The sequence below is a fragment of the Neoarius graeffei genome, chromosome 8 (assembly GCF_027579695.1).
Source record: "Neoarius graeffei isolate fNeoGra1 chromosome 8, fNeoGra1.pri, whole genome shotgun sequence".
In the NCBI taxonomy this organism is placed as follows: Eukaryota; Metazoa; Chordata; class Actinopteri; order Siluriformes; family Ariidae; genus Neoarius; species Neoarius graeffei.
Window position 1 is genome coordinate 71,579,596 of NC_083576.1, and position 24,265 is coordinate 71,603,860.

Genomic DNA, 24,265 nt, shown 5'->3' on the forward strand with positions numbered 1-24,265 from the left:
GAATCAAGCAAGCAGATTTGTCCACTCCTCCTCCCCAAAAACATGAAAAATATCCCTTTAAGGAACATTTAGAACCGATAAAAAAGTGTGATTAATCGCAAGTTAACTATGGACAAGAATGTGATTAATCGCAATTAAATGTCATGCTCCGCTCCGGACATCCACTCCGGAGATTCTGAATCCGGAACGGGAATTCCTTCATGCCTGCATTCACTTCCTGGTTTTCTCTGCTGTTATAAAAACGCCGTTCTCAGACAGGAACTTTGCCAGAACGTCTCGCTTTGCTTCTAGCTGTTTCTGTGCCTCTGTGTTATGTTTTATGGTTGTTTGCTCAAGCTCGTGTTTCTAGTTCATGGTTTTTGCACTAAGGGTTTATTCTAGTTCATGGTTTTTTCGCACTAGGGTTTTTTTCTTGTTTTTGGTTTCTTGTCCTAGCGTTTTTTGTCCTTGCCTGTTTCGTGTTTTTGTCTAGTTTTCTGTCTCTTGTTATCTGGATTATTTTTACCATTTGTTTTTGTCCCGTTTGTTTACCCTTGTGCCACGCCCTTTTCCCTGGATTAAAACTCTCTCTATTTATTTGATTACTGTTTGTGTTCTGCTCTTGGATCCTACTCACCATATCTCACCTCCCATAACAGTAAAGGCCTAGAGAAATGCATTTTTTTTTTTTTTTTGTGCTAAAACAGAAAAATTTGGCGAGGTTTACTGAGTCCCTGGACAAAGGCAACTATTCTCTAAACCGCACGGTAGTGGACATATTCGCGGATAAAAGCCAAGTAAATTTAGCCCTTTTAGAAGTAGCAGACAAGAGCTGCGTGATGTCACAGGTGTGTGTCGGCCACGAACAACATCATGAGCGAGCAAAGCAAGCAGGAATTTAGTTCCTCATCAGTTCAAGTTGATGACAATGTCCTGACAGAGGAAGAAGAAGTGGCTGGCGATAGGGAAGAAGAGGGAGGTATCGAACCGTACCGAGTCGAGCCAGAATTGTCCGATGAGAGCGGGGTCAGTAACAGCGATGAACCTAAAGTTTCAATTTGATCCACGGCTTCAGCTGGCCCTTTAAACATTCATAACTCGGCCACTGGAGGTCACAGCGAAGCCAAATTTTGCAGGCATCTCCCTCTCCAAGAACCAGCACGGGCATGGCCTGGTAGGACCACACCTCAGGACGTTATTCGCCCTGGCACGAGCTCACCACCGCACCGTGCACTTTAATACAAGCCACAGCTCTGGGTGGACTTTAAAAATTCATAACTCGGGCAGGGAAGCTAACAGCGAGGCCAGATTTTGCATGCACCTCCGTGCCCCCTAGCCCTCGCAAACCAGCACAGGCACGGCCCGGTAGGACTGCGCCTCGGGACGTTATCTGCCCTGGCGCGAGCTCACCTCTGCGCCTTAAGGAGTTTGGATGACTGGAAGTTGAAGATGCATTCCTCAAGTTAGTAGTATTACAGTACGTTGGAAACAAAATGCTTTGCAGTTCACTGTAGCAAAGTCTTGACTAATTAGTGATTACCTTTATCTTTCAGGAAAAGGAACAGGGCCACTCCCTCCATGGCATTTGTCTTGCTGCACCCAGCAATGATGCATCGCTTTCCCTTTTTTCTCTCCCCCTTCTTCTCTATAACAGTCGTAGATTGTAGGTGTACGATTTGTCTCTCTATCTACATCGTGTTCTGTCGCAAGTTTCCGTCAAAATGAAAATCTAACCGAGAGTCGGACAGAAGTTACACTGTGTGGACGTAAGTAGAAAAACCGCAGGTAAAACCACTCACGCTCCTGACGTCACGCGAAAGCCAGCTTAATAACGCCGATGTTGGTACCGGGATTCCCTTGGCGGGAAATTTAAACTCGACAAATTCAGAATGTTTCCGACATTTACGACATGGGTTTCTATTATAAGGTTTCGTTGTCGGGACTTGCATTATCATCATCCAAGGAGTAAGGGGGTACATTTCTCTCGGCCTTTAAACATTTGTAATCGATTGACAGGCCTCATTTAAAATGTTAGATAAATGCGTGCTTAAAGAAACCTTAATCATATCAGCAAGGAAACATATTTTTCTTTGTTAAATAACATGTTTTTAATCCATTTATGATTACTCTTAGATTGGTGCATCTGCCATAAACAAATCCCTGTTAATGAGCTGTTACTATAGAAGGAAAACATATTAGCGAGTACAATAATAAACTATTACTTGAATTCTAGCCAGAACTAGTGTCAGGGCTGCTGTTATAGAAAATGAATTAATCATCTTCAGATCTGAGAATTCAGACAACCTGATGTTGGTTTTGTTTCACATTCTATATTTAGTACAAATGGCATGATATCGAATTTTCCGATACAGATACTCAGTGTTGTAGACGAGTCACTAAACCTCGAGTCCAAGTCCAGTCTCAAGTCCCCAGTGGTCAAGTTCGAGTCATTAAAAAAAAATTGAGTCGAGTCCACTGGTGAGTCCAAGACTCCAACTGCACCATTTGACAGTGGCTGTTTCAGCACCATTAACATTAGTTTGTTCCTGAACATGATGATCTCTGTGGGAGACGGATGTAAGTGCAGAAGGTGTGTTTATTAATACAAGTGTAGACAAACAATCCAGAACGGCAGGCAAAATGGTAAAACGGTGAAACAGGTTGAACGAGACACAAACAGGCTGTCATAGACTCGGCAGAATCGAAGACGAGAAACAGGAAATCAGGAAACCAAACAAGGAAATAAGGCTCGGTAATGTGTCAGCAACGCAACTCAATACTTCGCAAAGTAAGTGTGTTTTCACAGTTTTTATATAGGTGCGCTGATTGCGCCTTAATCCTGTGCACGTGCGAGTCGTTTATGGCGTGCTTGAGAGTCCGCTTGGTGCACGCGCTGTCCGGAGCGCCTGAGAGTCTATCTGATGCACGTGCCAAGGCACGCAGGTGTGACACTCTTGCACTTAGTACAAAATTTAATGTAGATATAAATATAGCCTCGGTCACAACCGGCCGTACGTGCTCCTACGGCCGGTCTACGTGCAAAAAACGCAAGAAACGCACGGAGGGCGTGCGTGTGACGTGCTGATTTTCGAGCCGTAGACTGGCCGCAGAGGTTCTTTGTCATGTCAAACAAACTCTACGGGCGCTTACGCTTTTTTCAGGTTGCAAGACAAACTTACGGCCAACGCGCTTCTTTCTCCACGAACAAAAAAACTGCAGCGATTTGGGAAACGCCAAAAATCGCACGGCCAAAAAATCGTACGTCCGGTTGTGACCTAGGCTTAACTTATACCAAATTATCATGGTGTGTTACGAAAAATAAAGAGAAAAATTCGAGTCCTCGTCTCCAATTTACGAGTCTGAATGCAGTTAATGCACGAGTCCGAGTCATCAGTGCTCAAGTCCAAGTCTCATCTCATCTCATCTCATTATCTGTAGCCGCTTTATCCTGTTCTACAGGGTTGCAGGCAAGCTGGAGCCTATCCCAGCTGACTACGGGCGAAAGGCGGGGTACACCCTGGACAAGTCGCCAGGTCATCACAGGGCTGACACATAGACACAGACAACCATTCACACTCACATTCACACCTACGGTCAATTTAGAGTCACCAGTTAACCTAACCTGCATGTCTTTGGACTGTGGGGGAAACCGGAGCACTCGGAGGAAACCCACGCGGACACGGGGAGAACATGCAAACTCCACACAGAAAGGCCTTCGCCAGCCACAGGGCTCAAACCCGGACCTTCTTGCTGTGAGGTGACAGCGCTAACCACTACACCACCGTGCCGCCCCGGGAGTAAAATACCCACAAAAATAATTTTTGCTGTGTCCAGGTTTATCCTTCCTGACCTGGCCACATTCATTTGAATCAAGCAAGCAGATTTGTCCACTCCTCCTCCCCAAAAACATGAAAAATATCCCTTTAAGGAACATTTAGAACAGATAAAAAAAAGTGTGATTAATCGCAAGTTAACTATGGACAAGAATGTGATTAATCGCAATTAAATGTCATGCTCCGCTCCGGACATCCACTCCGGAGATTCTGAATCCGGAACGGGAATTCCTTCATGTCTGCATTCACTTCCTGGTTTTCTCTGCTGTTATAAAAACGCCGTTCTCAGACAGGAACTTCGCCAGAACGTCTCGCTTTGCTTCTAGCTGTTTCTGTGCCTCTGTGTTATGTTTTATGGTTGTTTGCTCAAGCTCGTGTTTCTAGTTCATGGTTTTTGCACTAAGGGTTTATTCTAGTTCATGGTTTTTTCGCACTAGGGTTTTTTTTCTTGTTTTTGGTTTCTTGTCCTAGTGTTTTTTGTCCTTGCCTGTTTCGTGTTTTTGTCTAGTTTTCTGTCTCGTTATCTGGATTATTTTTACCATTTGTTTTTGTCCTGTTTGTTTACCCTTGTGCCACGCCCTTTTCCCTGGATTAAAACTCTCTCTATTTATTTGATTACTGTTTGTGTTCTGCTCTTGGATCCTACTCACCACATCTCACCTCCCATAACAGTAAAGGCCTAGAGAAATGCATTTTTTTTTTTGTGCTAAAACAGAAAAATTTGGCGAGGTTTACTGAGTCCCTGGACAAAGGCAACTATTCTCTAAACCGCACGGTAGCGGACATATTCGCAGATAAAAGCCAAGTAAATTTAGCCCTTTTAGAAGTAGCAGACAAGAGCTGCGTGATGTCACAGGTGTGTGTCGGCCACGAACAACATCATGAGCGAGCAAAGCAAGCAGGAATTTAGTTCCTCATCAGTTCAAGTTGATGACAATGTCCTGACAGAGGAAGAAGAAGTGGCTGGCGATAGGGAAGAAGAGGGAGGTATCGAACCGTACCGAGTCGAGCCAGAATTGTCCGATGAGAGCGGGGTCAGTAACAGCGATGAACCTAAAGTTTCGATTTGATCCACGGCTTCAGCTGGCCCTTTAAACATTCATAACTCGGCCACTGGAGGTCACAGCGAAGCCAAATTTTGCAGGCATCTCCCTCTCCAAGAACCAGCACGGGCATGGCCCGGTAGGACCACACCTCAGGACGTTATTCACCCTGGCACGAGCTCACCACCGCACTGTGCACTTTAATACGAGCCACAGCTCTGGGTGGACTTTAAAAATTCATAACTCGGGCAGGGAAGCTAACAGTGAGGCGAGATTTTGCATGCACCTCCGTGCCCCCTAGCCCTCGCAAACCAGCACAGGCACGGCCCGGTAGGACTGCGCCTCGGGACGTTATCTGCCCTGGCGCGAGCTCACCTCTGCGCCTTAAGGAGTTTGGATGACTGGAAGTTGAAGATGCATTCCTCAAGTTAGTAGTATTACAGTACGTTGGAAACAAAATGCTTTGTAGTTCACTGTAGCAAAGTCTTGACTAATTAGTGATTACCTTTATCTTTCAGGAAAAGGAACAGGGCCACTCCCTCCATGGCATTTGTCTTGCTGCACCCAGCAATGATGCATCGCTTTCCCTTTTTTCTCTCCCCCTTCTTCTCTATAACAGTCGTAGATTGTAGGTGTACGATTTGTCTCTCTATCTACATCGTGTTCTGTCGCAAGTTTCCGTCAAAATGAAAATCTAACCGAGAGTCGGACAGAAGTTACACTGTGTGGACGTAAGTAGAAAAACCGCAGGTAAAACCACTCACGCTCCTGACGTCACGCGAAAGCCAGCTTAATAACGCCGATGTTGGTACCGGGATTCCCTTGGCGGGAAATTTAAACTCGACAAATTCAGAATGTTCCCGACATTTACGACATGGGTTTCTATTATAAGGTTTCGTTGTCGGGACTTGCATTATCATCATCCAAGGAGTAAGGGGGTACATTTCTCTCGGCCTTTAAACATTTGTAATCGATTGACAGGCCTCATTTAAAATGTTAGATAAATGCGTGCTTAAAGAAACCTTAATCATATCAGCAAGGAAACATATTTTTCTTTGTTAAATAACATGTTTTTAATCCATTTATGATTACTCTTAGATTGGTGCATCTGCCATAAACAAATCCCTGTTAATGAGCTGTTACTATAGAAGGAAAACATATTAGCGAGTACAATAATAAACTATTACTTGAATTCTAGCCAGAACTAGTGTCAGGGCTGCTGTTATAGAAAATGAATTAATCATCTTCAGATCTGAGAATTCAGACAACCTGATGTTGATTTTGTTTCACATTCTATATTTAGTACAAATGGCATGATATCGAATTTTCCGATACAGATACTCAGTGTTGTAGTCGAGTCACTAAACCTCGAGTCCAAGTCCAGTCTCAAGTCCCCAGTGGTCAAGTTCGAGTCATTAAAAAAAAATTGAGTCGAGTCCACTGATGAGTCCAAGACTCCAACTGCACCATTTGACAGTGGCTGTTTCAGCACCATTAACATTAGTTTGTTCCTGAACATGATGATCTCTGTGGGAGACGGATGTAAGTGCAGAAGGTGTGTTTATTAATACAAGTGTAGACAAACAATCCAGAACGGCAGGCAAAATCGTAAAACGGTGAAACAGGTTGAACGAGACACAAACAGGCTGTCATAGACTCGGCAGAATCGAAGACGAGAAACAGGAAATCAGGAAACCAAACAAGGAAATAAGGCTTGGTAATGTGTCAGCAACGCAACTCAATACTTCGCAAAGTAAGTGTGTTTTCACAGTTTTTATATAGGTGTGCTGATTGCGCCTTAATCCTGTGCACGTGCGAGTCGTTTATGGCGTGCTTGAGAGTCCGCTTGGTGCATGCGCTGTCCGGAGCGCCTGAGAGTCTATCTGATGCACGTGCCAAGGCATGCAGGTGTGACACTCTTGCACTTAGTACAAAATTTAATGTAGATATAAATATAGCCTCGGTCACAACCGGCCGTACGTGCTCCTACGGCCGGTCTACGTGCAAAAAACGCAAGAAACGCACGGAGGGCGTGCGTGTGACGTGCTGATTTTCGAGCCGTAGACTGGCCGCAGACCGGCCGCAGAGGTTCTTTGTCATGTCAAACAAACTCTACGGGTGCTTACGTTTTTTTTCAGGTTGCAAGACAAACTTACGGCCAACGCGCGTCTTTCTCCACGAACAAAAAAAACGCAGCGATTTGGGAAACGCCAAAAATCGCACGGCCAAAAAATCGTACGTCCGGTTGTGACCTAGACTTAACTTATACCAAATTATCATGGCGTGTTACGAAAAATAACGAGAAAAATCCGAGTCCTCGTCTCCAATTTACGAGTCTGAATGCAGTTAATGCACGAGTCCGAGTCATCAGTGCTCAAGTCGAGTCTCATCTCATCTCATTATCTGTAGCCGCTTTATCCTGTTCTACAGGGTCGCAGGCAAGCTGGAGCCTATCCCAGCTGACTACGGGCGAAAGGCGGGGTACACCCTGGACAAGTCGCCAGGTCATCACAGGGCTGACACATAGACACAGACAACCATTCACAACTACGGTCAATTTAGAGTCACCAGTTAACCTAACCTGCATGTCTTTGGACTGTGGGGGAAACCGGAGCACCCGGAGGAAACCTACGCGGACACGGGGAGAACATGCAAACTCCGCACAGAAAGGCCCTCGCCGGCCACGGGGCTCGAACCCGGACCTTCTTGTTGTGAGGCGACAGCGCTAACCACTACACCACCATGCCGCCCCTATGTAAAGTATTTGTCAGAATATTGCTGTAGATTTATCGTGTACCTCTGAACAAATAATGTACAGTCTGAAAGAGAGCCCATTTTCTGCTGATTTTTAAATGCAATAAATCGACTTTGCTCCGAAATTAGCAGATTAATTAAAACCATCATTTCAATAAATGAGTTAAATTATCGTTCATTATAATTTTAAGTGTTATGATTATGCAGCTCTTGTCAGGATAAAGGGTAATTGTATGCAACGGAGTGCAGAACATAAACGTTACCCTGGAAATTCAACTTTTAACTTTACACTGACCCCATCCACACAACCAACCCATTCTCTCTCTCTCGCTCTCTCTCTCACACACACACACACGAGCGGACAGCAGGATCGTTTTAAAGGCATGTAGGCGTGTGATAATGGACGACGTAACCATCTGGCCAATAATGAGAGACCGCAGTGTTAGCGAAAACCTGAGGCTGTTGCTCAGCTGGCGTACCGGAGAGAACAGAGAAAGCAAGACAAAGACAAAATGAGAAAACAGATTTTTTTAAGCAGCTTTTTCTTCATGGTTAAATCTGAACCTCGGTCACGCGGCATTGTGCGAAAATGAACGCGGAGCTAGTGTGCATAATTATGTACGAGGCCTCAGGAGCCGACGGAGCCTATAGACACGGCTCACTTGCTGTGTGCCGCTCAAGAGCTTGGGATCAAATCAAAGTTGAATTAAAGAACTTCTACGCTGACTAAAAAACAAAACAAGTACCTTTGCCTCAAGTACATAAGCTCTCTAGGCAGTAAAAAGTAAAAGGCGCTGGCATCAGACTGTGCTGCTTCATAAAAGCAGGTTCCTGTCATGGAACAGAGCCACAACTAATGCAACCCTGTGTAAGACAAAACAAGTATGTTACACATCACTATATTATTTATGTTGAACATATCCAGGATGTGCACATGTGCTGATTTTTATTCTAACATTTAGTAAAATATGAATAGAAAAACATCTCACCTAGATCGAAAAGATTATCTTGTGCAAGAGAATTCTGCCTCAAATTTTGGTTTGGGCTCAGAATGTGTTGGGATTCCCGTAGACTTTCTGGCTCTGTGGGCACCAAAAGGTGTGAAGATCTCGGTCTCTAGGCATGGTTATCTTATTGATCCATTGTTGACTAGATTAGAAAGACTGCTCTCCCATTTTAATATTATATGGGCCTCACACCAACACACACACACAAACATGCATGACAAACACAGACTCGTTATTAAAGGGCATATTTTGGACCAATTTTGTTTTTTTATATGAAAGAATGTCCCTTTACACACTCATCCAGAAGGGTAATTTTGCACACGGCCATCTGTCTACAGCAGAAAAAATAAAATAACAAAACGCGTCTGGAAAAATCCCAAGGGAGTCTGGAGCCAGATTCGTGACGTTACCTGCGGAAGCGCCAGCAGGCTGCGAGAGCTTTGCACGGTTTCAGTGCACAGCCTGTGTAGACCAAGCGCTCCCATTTCTCTCTCATTGTCCGGTCTTTTGGGAAACGATGAGTACTAATCCCATCAAGATTGGTGTTGCTACACCCTCCTACGATACATCTGTTAACCATTTTAATAATTACATGATAATGTTGAAGAAATTTGCAGAAAACCACCAGGTCATTTTCTCATAAACAAACCAGCGCTGACGTAGGATTTAGAAGGAGGCGTCCCGCATGCGACGTCATGAAAATCAACGTTTCCCGGGAAATCCAAATGCCAGGTTTTTTCAGAGGCGGACCAATTCGCCTCAAATGACTTGATTTCAACTGAATTTTTCTGGTATTGCGCAAGGTAAAAAAATTGCAGAGAATTCAGAATGTGACAGATATTTGACCAAAGTTTAATATAAAATAGGAGAATTACATTGATCTTGCTCCTGAATTTACCCGTGATATGCACTTTAAGTAGTAAAACCCTTAGAAGGCCATATGGTAAATGCTAGATGGATAGATAGATAGATTTACTAAACACAAGATCCACTCAGCTGATTCATGGATTCCATTGGAGACGTGTATAAACTTGTGCTAATAATCTATATCTACATTATTAAATTTGCAAAAGGTATAATATAATAGGGGCGGCACGGTGGTGTAGTGGTTAGCGCTGTCGCCTCATAGCAAGAAGGTCCGGGTTTGAGCCCTGTGGCTGGCGAGGGCCTTTCTGTGCGGAGTTTGCATGTTCTCCCCATGTCCGCGTGGGTTTCCTCCGGGTGCTCCGGTTTCCCCCACAGTCCAAAGACATGCAGGTTAGGTTAACTGGTGACTCTAAATTGACCGTAGGTGTGAATGTGAGTGTGAATGGTTGTCTGTGTCTATGTGCCAGCCCTGTGATGATCTGGCGACTTGTCCAGGGTGTACCCCGCCTTTCGCCCGTAGTCAGCTGGGATAGGCTCCAGCTTGCCTGCGACCCTGTAGAACAGGATAAAGCGGCTAGAGATAATGATAATGTATAATATAATAACTAATATAACATAAGTCATATACAATAGTGAGACAAACATATGATTAATAATGAATAAAATTTGTATCTAAATACCAGAAAAGTGTTTCCAATAGTTAATTCTACATTTCTTAGTCGTCTCAGAGCTCTTAACATAGTTGGGCAGAGAATTATATAACATGGCAACTGAAAAAGTTAAAGTCTTGTGGCCTGATTTTGAGTTTATTCTCATGATATGAATATTGTTCTTTACTCTTCTGTTATAATTATGGACACCGGAGTTTTTAACAAGAGGGCTCTGAGAGCACAATATCTCCTGCTGGCAACTCTGCCATAACTCTGGTAAAATGCCATAACTCTGGAAAACAGTCTCATGAAATTGTCAAAGTATAATTTTGTAAACTGAGGGCTGTAACTCTGGTAAAATGTGACCCACTTTAATGAAATTACAATATGCGTATTCCCGACATATAACAAAGAATCCTGCCAAGTTTCGTGAAATTCCTTCAAAAATTGTGAGTTGATTTCAGAAGGTGAGCACCCTTCCCGGGACGGACGGATGGAAATCACCATGACATAATCCCCCTTCGGGCCTTTCGGCCAGCAGGGGCTAACAAAAACTCTAGTATGTCTGTTTTCTTTTGAAAAATAGCGGAAAATGTTTCAGCCAATCAGGAGTCTGTTTCAAACAAAGAAAGTCCTTTTACAATGATTCCAATAGGAGCTGCCATTTTGGTTTGGGATGGTCCTGTGGTGGTCCTAGAGCGGGTCTCCTAAATGGGAACCCAACTTAAAAACTGTTAACAAGAGTTCAGACCTCGGTGCTTCCCAGGATTCACTCCCACTTGCAGAATAAAAGCGTTTAAGGCAACTTCTTTTGTGGAAGTATATTTTTTTGGCTACTTTTGAGTTACAGACTTCCACGACACTTGCACTGTTAAAGCCTCGTGAATTGAATTTTGAGAATTGAGGTCCTCTGGTGAGATCACCCTGGCATCGGCTCTCCAAAACTAGTTTAAGTGTAGCATGTTTCTGTAGCTGTTTATGATCCCGTATTGCACAACCAGCCTGAACACTGTCTGCTTTATAGTGAGAGTACAAGAGCCCTAGGAGAGTATAAAGCCTCTATTTCTGTAAACACATTTAAAGTTTTATGATTCGGGTGCAACACAGACTGCAGATCTGATCAACTGTCGAAAGTCCTGACCTGGCACCTTGCAAAATGCAGCACCATTATAAAAAGGAACTAAACTCGTGTGTAGCTTAGGGCTTTGATTCACATTTGTACTTTTTTCCACACCAACACTGTTTGTACTGTACATTTGGTACAGACGTGGTATACGTGGAAGACGGCCTCAAACCCAGGTGTGCAGTGAACTCACATGATGAGGTACAGTATGAAACTTACAGCATCGTGTCTGAAAGTGTTCCACTCAAGGGGCTGTCCAGCAAGTAAGGTGATTCGTTCAAAGTGTCACACTACTTCCTGTTTCAAGTTTCACAATGATGGGACAGCTGAAGATTGGAAAAAGACCAGGTGGTGTTTGTCCAATCTTCAACTGTCCAGTTTCGGTGTCCAGTGTAGCCTCGGATTTCTCTTCTTGGCTGACAAGAGCGGAACCCAGTGTGGTCTTCTGCTTTTGGAGCCCATACACTGTAAGCTTCTGAGATGCTTTTCTGCTCAATACAGTTGTAAAGGGTGCTTATTTGAGTTATCATAGCCTTCCTGTCAGACCGAACCAGGTTGACAATTCTCCTCTGACCTCCCTTATCAACAAGGCATTTCCTCCTGCAGAACTGCTGCTGATGTTTTATGATCTTTGCCCCATTCTGGTCCCATAAATGCTAGAAGCTGCTCCCGGGAGATAAGCAGTTTCTGAAATACTCAGACCAGCTACAAGCCACGGTCAAAGTCACTGAGATCACATTTTCTCCCGATTCTACTGTTTGATGTGAACATTAAATGAAGCTCTTGAACTGTAGTCACATCATTTTATGTGTTGCTCTGCTGGCATATACATACACTCACCGGCAGGTACACCCATACACCTGCCGTTTGATGCAGTTCTCTAATCAGCAGATCTCTTGACAGCAGCACAACGCATCAAATCATGCAGATACAAATCAAGAGCTTCAGTTAATGCTCACTTCAAACATCGGAATGGGAAAAATTGTGATCTCAAAGTGTGACTTTCTTTCACTGTGGCATGGGTGTTGGTTCGAGCCAGATGGACTGGTTTGAGTATTTCAGAAACTGCTGATCTCCTGGGGTTTTCACACACGGCAGTCTCGAGAGTTTACACAGAATGGTGTGAAAAACAAAAAAACATCGAGTGAGTGGGCGACAGTTCCGTGGGCGGAAACAAACGTCTTGTTGATCAGAGAGGTCAGAGGAAAACGGCCAGATTGGTTCGAGCTGCCAGGAAGGATACAGTAAAGGCCTCTGCATGCTCTTGCGACAAGGCTTTCGCAGATAGCTTTTCGCAGACAGTTGTAATTTATTGTTGAGCGGGGAGTTATAGGCGTGCGCGATGTTATTCACCGGCACAACGCAAGGGGGCGCGAAGTCGCTAGGAGTAGTTGGTGGGTGTGGTTAGTGGAGTGTTTATCCTCCGGTTACTTATAATGACTAGAACTTTTTTTTTTTATAATGACTAGAACTGGAGTCGTATAGATGTCCGTACTTCCTCACGTCCTCAATCAACCGCTCTTCGTGCTGCTCCATCTTCGCTCGTGTTTTTAAAAATGCCGGTCGTGAAAACAAAAACCGGGAAAGTAGGGAAGAGGAAGTGCGTGTACAGCGGATGTAGAGTGGACCAATCAGAGCCCTCTTGTCTGCGAGGCTTCTGCGGTGGTCACAATTTTTGGGAGGTGCGCGCAGAGCGTCTGCGAAGGTGGGGGGGCTACGCAGACACTGTCTGCGACACCGTCTGCGAGGACTGGGTTGTCAGCATAAATTGGCCTTCACTCATAGCAGCTCTTTACAGCCGTGGTGAGCAGAAAAGCACCTCAGCATGCAACAGCAGAAGATCAAATTGAGTTCCACTCCTGCAGCCAAGAACAGGAATCTTAGAATCAAGAACAAGCTCCTATTAAAGTGGCCGGTGAGTGTACATATTTATTGCAAAATTCAAGATAACTTCTTGAAGTATTGATTAATGTAATAACATGATGTACCTTTCATCATCCCAGTTGGATACAAAGCAAAAATAATGCATTTTTGGAAGAAATCTTTGTGTTCAGTAAACATACACTTATGACCCAACCTCCTCACCCCCAACCCACAAAAATGAACCCTGAGTCAATCCTGGGTGCATCCATGCATGTTCAGGCCAAACTATCTGACTGCACAGAAGAGAATAAGAGAGACAGGAGGCTCACCGGTGGCCATCTTGCCATCCTGCGCTGCTGGACCGTCTGGAATGACGCTCTTCACTTGCAGGAACTCGTCCGGTTCGTCTCCGCCGATGATGGTGAAGCCGAAGCCCATGCTGCTCTTCTGCAGTGCGGTGGACAGAAATGTGCCTTTCAGCTGGGTGGCGTCTCGCGTGAACGGAGGCTTCTCTGTAAATGTCACATGCAAATACATTATTAACCCACACCACACAAACTGTCAGGAAAATGATCATCAAGTACCTTTCAAGAGCACGAGTCATCTCACAGCCAGGTTTCTAATAAATGCGTATTTCCTTGGTCAATTTCTTTATAGAACATACAACCCAGGTTTATTTTAAAGAGAACAATATCATACTAACAAATATTTGCATCCAAAACAAAAAATCTATACAGTCATGAAAACACATCTTTCTCATTTCTAACCCCTGCACTGTTGTTTCCTACTAACTGCCCGGTGTATGAGCATGAGTTACAGTGAATGAGTGCAGATAAATGGCAAAAAGATGATTTATTATCCATAAATCAGAGTTATAATCGTGAGGCTGGGGTCAAACACGAGTTACAAACCTGGAAAATACTAGAAAAAGCTGCCTTGGAAGTGGACAGTGTATAAACTGAAAACAGGGCATAAAAACAAAGACAAACAAAAGTGAAATCAATTACTGAAGAGAACGAATAATGAAATGAGGAAGGAGACAAAGACCAAGACAAACTTAAACCCAAAACAAAAGCCACAGAATGAGACAGAAAGTCTCGCCAGGGGTATTCAAGTAAACCGTGTGAAGATCCAGTTACATAAAATTCCTTGTTTAAAAAAAAAAAGTCTGGATGAGCAACTACTCTGACTGAATAGCAACTATAGTGTTTACGCGTTGGTGAGTAGATTATCTCATCTCATCATCTCTAGCCGCTTTATCCTGTTCTACAGGGTCGCAGGCAAGCTGGAGCCTATCCCAGCCGACTACGGGCGAAAGGCGGGGTACACCCTGGACAAGTCGCCAGGTCATCACAGGGCTGACACATAGACACAGACAACCATTCACACTCACATTCACACCTACGGCCAATTTAGAGTCACCAGTTAACCTAACCTGCATGTCTTTGGACTGTGGGGGAAACCGGAGCACCCGGAGGAAACCCACGCGGACACGGGGAGAACATGCAAACTCCACACAGAAAGGCCCTCGCCGACCCCGGGGCTCGAACCCAGGACCTTCTTGCTGTGAGGCGACAGCGCTAACCACTACACCACCGTGCCGCCCCGTGAGTAGATTAGTTAGTGATTAATAGCACAATGGTGTAGTGATTAGTACTATCCCCTCACAGCAAGAAGGTTCTGGGTTTGAGCCCAACAGCCGGCGAGGGCCTTTCTGTGTGGAGTTTGCATGTTCTCCCCGTGTCTGTATGGGTTTCCTCCAGGTGCTCCGGTTTCCCCCACAGTCCAAAGACATGCAGTTAGGTTAAACGTGGGGCAGCGTTGGGCTGAAGTGCCCTTGAGCGAGGCACCTAACCCCCAACTGCTCCCCAGGTGCTGTAGCATGGCTGCCCACTGCTCTGGGTATGTCTGTGTGTGCTGATTGCTCATGTGTGTGCGTGCATGCATGCGTTCATTGCTTCAGTTGGGTTAAATGCAGAGAGGAATTTCACTGTGCTTGAGTGTCCGTGTGATAAATAAAGTTCTTCTTCTATAGTGATTATGACAAAGATGTGGTTATGTTTTTGTTTCGCATTGGCACTTGACACTTTCGATGAATCTGTTTTGAACTTTGGCTGCTGACTTTTTTCCCCACAAACTCTCATCACTTTGCTAATTAGTTCAGCGAGGACAACTGAAATGCAAACCTATGAAAGACTGTACAAGCCCTGCCTTTCCTTGATGAATTAGTTTCATCTAAATAATTTACATAAATGCAGAAGCAACAGACGATCTGCTGCAGAAGATACAGCAACCAAGATACCGTACAACCCCCCCCCCAAATTACATTCATGGCATTTAGCAGACGCTCATATCCAAAGTGGCGTACAACATACCCAGAGCAGCCTGGAGAGCATTTGGGGGTTAGGTGCCTTGCTCAAGGGCACTTCAGCCATTCCTGCTGGTCCGGGAAATCAAACCGGCAACCTTTCGGTCCCAAAGCTGCTTCTCTAACCATTAGGCCACAGCTTCCCCCAATTTGGTCACTTCCTAATTCCTACTCACTTACCAGATCTCCATGATCACATGTCAGCTACCAACCAGAGATGCTGTAGGCTAACATCTGTTTCCTCCAAGACACTTTTTGAAATGCGCTATCTACCATCTTCTGCATACATGAGCTCAGAGGTACTCACGACTGCCTAGTGTTACTGTGATTAACAGGGGAGTGAATACTGCCATCCCTCCTACCTGGAAAACAGCCAATTTTGCTCTCTTGGGCTCGCCACCATGGATGACTGTAGCGTTACTGGGATGTAAGAAGGAAAGCTTTTCTGTTGCTTCACTCGGAAGCTTCGCAACAGTACATTTTTAAATAAAACTCTCTGCTGGGTCGGTATTCAGACCTCAGTCTGTTAGTTGATGACTTCTGGTTTAGATGTTTTCCCGAGACACTGCTACGGCTCCTGCTGGAAGTCTTACAGATTTATCTGAATCATTTTGACCACATTCAGCTAAACTGAATTACATGACCAAGATGGCCATTAAATTGTATCCAGAAATGCCTTGTACTGTATCTCTACAAATATCTTTTTTTTTTAGACAATTAGAAAAAGGCAGGGTGTCCCAAATGTAATAGCAAGCAGTATATATTCAACGTTTGCACTCTATTTTCAGGAAGTTACTTTCAAGTAATTGTAATGAGTCACTAATTTAAAAGTGGTACTTAATTATTAGTACAAAAAGCCCTTCAGAACAACAAATCAGTGACAGGGTTTAAAACATCCTATAAACTTTGACTACAATACTAAAAGGCAGTTAAAAAAGAGGAAAAAAGAAGAAGAAAAAGAGACATGCTAGCAGCCTTGCCCAGCCTGGAACTGGGCATTCCTCCAAAGTAGGCCACTGAGAAAGGGGAACCTAATCAGAGAAGCTATCAGGAGGTCGGCATCACCTTTAAAGACGATCCAGACTTTTTAATTGCAGGGGCTGGTCATACTGAGTACTGGCTAACACCTCATCTAGCCCATGGAGTGAAGTGTCACAAAAGCTGCCATAGATCAGGCTCATTCACTTAATTGTATTTTACATAAGCAAAAACATGCTCGGAAGTCAGTTGTTCAGCTCCTGCCAGAGGAAAGGGTCAAAAATACACTGCAGTGCAGAAAAAAAAGAAAAAAAAAAGAAAAGTGACCTGCAGCATTTGCGAAAAAAAAAGAAAAGAAAATACAGCTTTCAGGGTCACACTATACTATGCCACGTAACTAAACCTCAGTGACTAGAGAAGGGAAGAGCACATGTCCTCAAGTGGCCTAGTTAGAGCATGACCCAAATCCAAAAACACTTCCAACAAGTAATAACTGGGGTGTGGTGGTGAAAAATCCATTTATGAACATGAACTTCCACGAACACAGGAAATCTAAGAGCTGATACTTTTTATAGATACGGTGGAGTACATCGAGAGTAAAAGAAGCTCAAAATGTGCCACAGAACGACAGACAGATCAAGAGTTGGTTTCAAATCATGCTCGTCTCAGAGCTTTTAATACACGTCTTGAAGTTATGGACACCAAAAAAAATGATCAAATAGATGTTTTGCTTCTTGTGTATGACATTTTGCATCCAGTTCAACATAATAACAATGTTAAATTTATATAGCGCCTTTCTCATACCCAAGGTCGCTTTACAATTATAGGAAAAGAAAAAAAAAAAGTCCACCAAAAGGTCAAGATGTCATTCCATTGGTGTAGCAGCCACAGTTCCACCAAAAGGCGCATGAAAATAAGTCCCACACCGCCTGCACAGCCGCCGCGACGCCACCGGGCAACATCGCTCGGAACACCGCGCCATGGATCCACAAAACGAGCACAGAAGCACCACCACGCAGAGCGCTGGTATGTCCCAAACCACCTGCACAGCCACTACGATGCCACCGAGCAACATCGCTCGGAACACCGCGCCAAGCACAAATGCACCGCTGCATAAAGCGCTGGACAACCACAATGTTAAAAGAGCAACAAGCTCACTGCAGTCCATAGCGAGGAGCACAGGCATCACCCACAGCGAACCAAGGCCTGGAAGGAACCGACGCCCAAAACTGGGTCCACAACATTATAGCACAAATATGCTGCTGTTAGCAGCAAGCATCAGTCATCAGTGCAATTTTGGTTATGCAGCTTCCCACACTTTATTCATCAATCCATTATCTGTAGCCGCTTATCCTGTGCAGGGTCATGGGCAAGCTGGAGCCTATCCCAGCTGACTATGGGCGAGAGGCGGGGTACACCCTGGACAAGTCACCAGATCATCGCAGGGCTGACACATAGAGATAAACAACCATTCACACTCACATCCACAGTCAATTTAGAGCCAACAATTAGCCTAACCTGCATGTCTTTGGACCGTGGGGGAAACCGGAACACCCGGAGGAAACCCACACAGACACGGACAGAACATGCAAACTCCACACAGAAAGGCCCCCATTGGCTGCTGGGCTCGAACCCAGAACCTTCTTGCTGTGAGGCGACAGCGCTAACCGCTACACCACTGTGCCACCCTTCCCACACTTTATTCACTTTCCAAACCAAGTGTGCCTCTGTTTCCATTCTCCCTCCAAAATCTGCTAATTGATTCCGGATTAAACATGTCCAACCTCATTCCAAAAAGAAATGCTCTTCTCAATCTTTTTAACTATGTAAACTGGACCGCAAAGCACTACACTTTCTGTAAAGCCACGGTCACACTACAGCTCGCAATGCTTTGCGATGGGTTATCAATGAAAATGAGGCGTTTTGGTGATGATGCCTGGCGATATATACAAGTGAGCTAAAAGTTGTGGTCACACAGCAGACAAACACTTGGCCATCACACCTTTGTTCACTCGAGAGGCCACGCTCGCTCACAGGACACAGTCGTTATGGGAAACACCTGATGCTGATTTGAGCGTAATCAGCATGCGCATATAGGGACACAGAGGTTTTGCGAAGTATTATCATTATCACTCAGTGCGTTTACATGCACATCCAAATCGAGCTACTGTCGGTAATCGAGCTAAGGGTCCCAGCAGGGGTGCCAGAGAAATCCAATCCTACATGCACACAAAGAAATCGAGCTATTGTGTGAGGTACATTGTGCACCCGAGCCACAGGTGGCGCTACACGCCCCATCATGTTGGTACACTTCCGGTTGTCATCATGAAGAAGAGCTATTCAAGAGTATAAACAAAGTTATCAGTTCCGTGTTCACAAGAAGAACGACGACGTTCGTTCTCCTTGTTCCTCCTGACCTCTTCTGCTGCTTGCTATTACTACTGTTGTCATGCCGACCGAGGCTGTTGTGTTTCCCGCTTGTGGTCTCGTCACTCGTCACTTCCGGAAGGGGCAGTGCTGAAGTAAGTAGTTCGACTACGTAGCTCGATAGGGTTTACATGCACTAAGTAGCTCGGCTACAATTGCATAATCTAGGTCGCGTAGCTCGATTACGAGAAATCCAGTTCGGTTCGATTTCAGCCGAACTAAGGTGTTTCCATGGCATTTAGAACTTCGATTTCAGTCGAGCTAAGGCAGAAATTCGATTTTCTCTATGTGCATGTAAACACACTGACTGTCACGTTTGTTTCTAGCAATGTTTATGACTCTGCTTTCGGTTTCGTTTTTGATTTGTTACTCTGAGCTTGCCTCACATTTTGTTTTTGTAAAATATCACGCCTGATAATAAACACTCTTCCTGCACTTACATCCGTCTATCGCCGCATACTTGACAGAATACTTCACAAAGTCTCGATGAAAACACCATCCTTACATGCGTGTGCTGATTGCGCTCAAATCAGCATCAGGTGTTTCCCATAATGACTGGGTCCCAAGCGTGCACACAACGCGTTCCGAAAGATCCCCGAATGTAAAGTCTCTGCAAAGGTTAGGTTACACTGAGCTGCTGTGTTGATGAGGCTTCTGTGAGCATCGAGGACATGGACTTGAGACAAATACATCTCAAGAGGGGTGGCACGGTGGTGTAGTGGTTAGCACTGTCGCCTCAGAGCAAGAAGGTTCTAGGTTCGAACCCAGCAGCCAATGAGGGCCTTTCTGTGCAGAGTTTGCATGTTCTCCCTGTGTCTGCATGGGTTTCCTCCTACAGTCCAAAGATATGCAGGTTAGGTTAATTGGTGGCTCTAAATTGACCGTGAGTGTGAATGGTTGTTTGTGTTTCTATGTGTGTGTGTCAGCCCTGCGATGAGCTAGCAACTTGTCCAGGGTGTACCCTGCCTCTCACCCATGGTCAGCTGGGATAGGCTCCAGTTTGCCCCCCGTGACCCCGCACGGGATAAGCGGCTACAGATAAAACAAACACCTCAAGAGGCTTGAAGAAGGTTCCCTGAGCTTCGGGAAATATTCCCAAACCCATCTGCGAGTACTCGCTGCTTCGTTTGCTGATGAAAGCACCGACTTTCAATGCATGCAATGTTTTTGGCCACTCACGAGGCGGAGACACACCAAAAAACAACTTGTGAAGCTTGGAGAACATTTGCTGTGCATCACACGATTGGTGGCAATGCGACCAATTTTTCATCGCCAAGTATTCGCATTGCAAACCCAGCACGAGCTGTAGTGTGACCGTAGCCTAAAGACTGTACAATATAGACAAAAAAGTGATATGATAAAGTTGATGGATAGAATAAATTATGAAAATTCTTTTTGGCACAGTGGTGCAGCACCTCCGACAGTCCAAAGACAGTCCGAAGACGGATTAGGTTAATTGGATCCTCGAAATTGTCCTCAGATGTGAATGTGAATGGCTGTTTGTCTTTCGGTGTTAACCCCGCGACAGACTGGCGACCTGCCCAGGGTATCTCTCACCTCGTGTCAGCTGGGATTGGCTCCAGCTCACCCATGACCCGCAATGAATAAACAGTATAGATACTGAATGAATGAATGAATGAATGAAAAGCAAACCCTTTTAAAACTGCTCTTAAAACAGTTATTGGAAAATCCTCCACTGTTTAACAAGTTTTACATAAAATGTGGCACTAAGATGGAACTCGTTCAAACTGAAAAATAATGCTAGAGATGTGGCTCTGCTTCGGAATATCGATTCTTCACGACTTGCGTTCTTGTCCCTTTTCTGGTATTTGACCCAACACCAGTCATCTTTTTCAGCCTAATTAATAAATAAATATATCACTGTAGTTTCTCCTACACTACCGTTCAAAAGTTTGGGGTCACCCAGACAATTTTGTGTTTTCCATGAAAAGTCACACTTTTATTTCCCACCATAAGTTGTAAAATGAATAGAAAATATAGTCGAGACATTTTTCTGGCCATTTTGAGCATTTAATCGACCCCACAAATGTGATGCTCCAGAAACTCAATCTGCTCAAAGGAAGGTCAGTTTTATAGCTTCTCTAAAGAGCTCAACTGTTTTCAGCTGTGCTGACATGATTGTACAAGGGTTTTCTAATCATCCATTAGCCTTCTGAGGCAATGAGCAAACACATTGTACCATTAGAACACTGGAGTGAGAGTTGCTGGAAATGGGCCTCTATACACCTATGGAGATATTGCACCAAAAACCAGACATTTGCAGCTAGAATAGTCATTTACCACATTAGCAATGTATAGAGTGGATTTCTGATTAGTTTAAAGTGATCTTCGTTGAAAAGAACAGTGCTTTTCTTTCAAAAATAAGGACATTTCAAAGTGACCCCAAACTTTTGAACGGTAGTGTATGTTTTCACTCTGCATTCATACTCTCGTGATGTCACCTGCATACATGCGCACGCACACACGCACGCACACAGCACAATAATCTCTGCTGGTGAAACAATTTCAATGGCGCCATTATTCCTAGCATTTAATCTATTTAAGAAACTCACATTCCATCCACGATGAATAAGGAATAAAACACGACAACACGTGCTGTTACAGGAAAATCATTTTTCCACCCCTGAATATTTATTCTCATCCCAAATTTTCAGTACCAAAGTATTTACGTATCTTATACCACAGCAATTAACCATCGATTACATTTCTTTATTTATGAAAGAACACCACATCGTACATTTTAACCTGTTTATAAGGGTTAAAACACATTTAATGTTGTGGAAGGTCGACAAAAAAGTTTGTTCCTCTCATCACTTACATTATCACAGCTATAAACAGTCGCTCCTTCACCATCCTCTCTTTTTTCCCCCCCTCAGTCTTGAAATTAATCTCGTCACGTGAAAGTCTTTCACATGTTTTTAGATTTGAAGTTTACCTTCGCTTTACCTCCAACAGTTACAAAGTGCTGATTTTGGAGACTCTGAAATAATACAAAATGCTAAATAAACGTCTCATGTCAACAATTACACACTCTGCTTTTGTGCAGTGTCCACCATACAAGTGCAAGTGTCAGCTGTTACCATAGAAACTGTAATATATATTAGAAAGAGTGCATTAATAATAATAATAATAATAATAATAATAATAATAATATAAACCTGTGATTTGAATTACAGCTGAACAAGACTTTGAGATATCAAGAATCCTAATGTCCCGCTTGGGAACCTCGATGATCCCGACCAAACTCTCAGCTGCATATTTAGCCAGCTTGTTTCGATTTGGTAGAATGTAATATATCCCAAAAACATTGTTATGGAAATCAGGGAAGCCTTATGACATGCACCTTTCCTAACTTGCTGTTTCGAAAGGAAGTAAGGTTCCTGTCTGTGAGCCATCCGTGGCTGGAACTCCAAGACAGCAAACGTGTCTGTGCTCTGTGTATGGGAGGGATGGAGTTATTCTCCATCCTGTCAATCAGAGCAACACTGACCAATTGTAGGCATCTTTGAGCTTGTCTATGTGGAAGAGGGCTGATGGTGCTTTCTTTTGAGTGTGTTAGGGTCGGAATATACTTGACGCTCAGAACGCTTCTGCGTTCCCAGTGGTTTTTTGACGCATCCTCTGAGCACGTGGTCAGAAATGAACGTGACACGTGCTCAGAGTGGGCGGCACGGTGGTGTAGTGGCAAGCAAGAAGGTCTGGGTTCGAGCCCCGTGGCTGGCGAGGGCCTTTCTGTGCAGAGTTTGCATGTTCTCCCCGTGGGTTTCCTCCAGGTGCTCCGGTTTCCCCCACAGTCCAAAGACATGCAGGTTAGGTTAACTGGTGACTCTAAATTGACCGTAGGTGTGAATGTGAGTGTGAATGGTTGTCTGTGTCTATGTGTCAGCCCTGTGATGACCTGGCGACTTGTCCAGGGTGTACCCCGCCTTTCGCCCGTAGTCAGCTGGGATAGGCTCCAGCTTGCCTGCGACCCTGTAGAACAGGATAAAGCGGCTAGAGATAATGAGATGAGATGAGACGTGCTCAGAGTTGCAGTACCAGCAAAAGTTGGGGTGGGAGTGTGTTCATGTTCTGGTACATGACGTCAGCATCGTTGTTTACTAGTCTGAAGTTATCAGCATGGCTGAATGCGTCGAGGGAGAGCTGATAGAGCAGATTAGAAATTACGATGTGAGGGGTGAAGTTCTCGCATACTGTCTTCTGTGTCACTGTTGCTGTCTTTTTTTGCACCTTCACAACAGAATCAAAATGAAAAAAATGCAAAAAAAAAAAATTAAAAACTATATCATATGAAATGTCAAGGACGTACAGTAGTGGCTCATCTGGCCTGCCATCAAAACAACCATGACGACCGAAACATCAAACAGAACCGAAATGTGACGATGTGAGAGAGGACCAACCTCCACAACTAATTGTTTACAACATGAAAAACCAACGAAGGACTAAATTTTGCTCCCCAAAACATCGATCAGAACTGAATTCGCATGATAAATGAGAGCGGAGATACAATTCTAGTCAGAAGAAAAGGTCTTAAGTTGACCTGATTACTAATTTGTTAGCAAAAAATTGACCAGGTTTGTGCAGAAGGTCTAGTTCTTTCAAATAAAACAATCAGAACTGAAATCTATTAAGAACTGAGGGAGGGAGGGAGGGAGGGAGGGAGGGGACACGATTTCACTGAAAATAAACAAAGTTGTAAACAAACCGTTTACAATTTGAGGGAAGATCGACCCAAAACATCGATCAGAACTGAAATCGGGTGAGGACTGTAAGAGGAGATACAATTAAAATGAGAAGTCCAAAAAATTTGTTAAGTTGACGTAATTAGCAGCTCGTTAGCAAAAATGTGACAATAAAACGATCAAGCGTTGTTCAGAAAGACTAGTTCTTTCAAATGAAACAATCAGAACTGAAATCCATTGAGAATGCAGGGAGGAGATACGATTTAACTGAAAATAAACAAAGTTGCAAACAAATTGTTTACAGCAGGAAAATCAACACACAAATGACCAAGTTTTGTTCCTCAAAGGGAAGATTGGCCCGAAACATCGATCAGAACCGGAATCGGATGAGAAATCAGAGAGGAGATACAATTCTAGTGAGAGGCCTGGGATATTCGTTAATTTAGCCTCATTAGTAGCTCGTTAGCGAAAAATCTGACAAAACAACGACCAGGTTTTGTGCGGAGTGATGAGTTCTTTCAAGCACAACAATCGGAACGGAAATCCGTGGCGAACTGACGGAGGAGATATGATTTAACCGAATTGTGGATGACGGACGGATGACGGACGCCACGCCATGGCAACAGATCATCGGCCTTATGACTAGATGATCTAATCATCACGGTGATTT

General features: G+C 44.2%; 1 protein-coding gene across 1 annotated transcript in view; it reads right to left on the minus strand.

The window, feature by feature from the left end:
- Positions 1–24,265, minus strand: part of magi2b (membrane associated guanylate kinase, WW and PDZ domain containing 2b) — a 485,372-nt gene that overhangs the window by 136,303 nt on the left and 324,804 nt on the right. Inside the window, exon 9 of the mRNA XM_060928197.1 lies at positions 13,449–13,631. Coding sequence (XP_060784180.1) covers positions 13,449–13,631 — 183 coding nt within the window. The remainder of the gene's footprint in view (positions 1–13,448; positions 13,632–24,265) is intronic.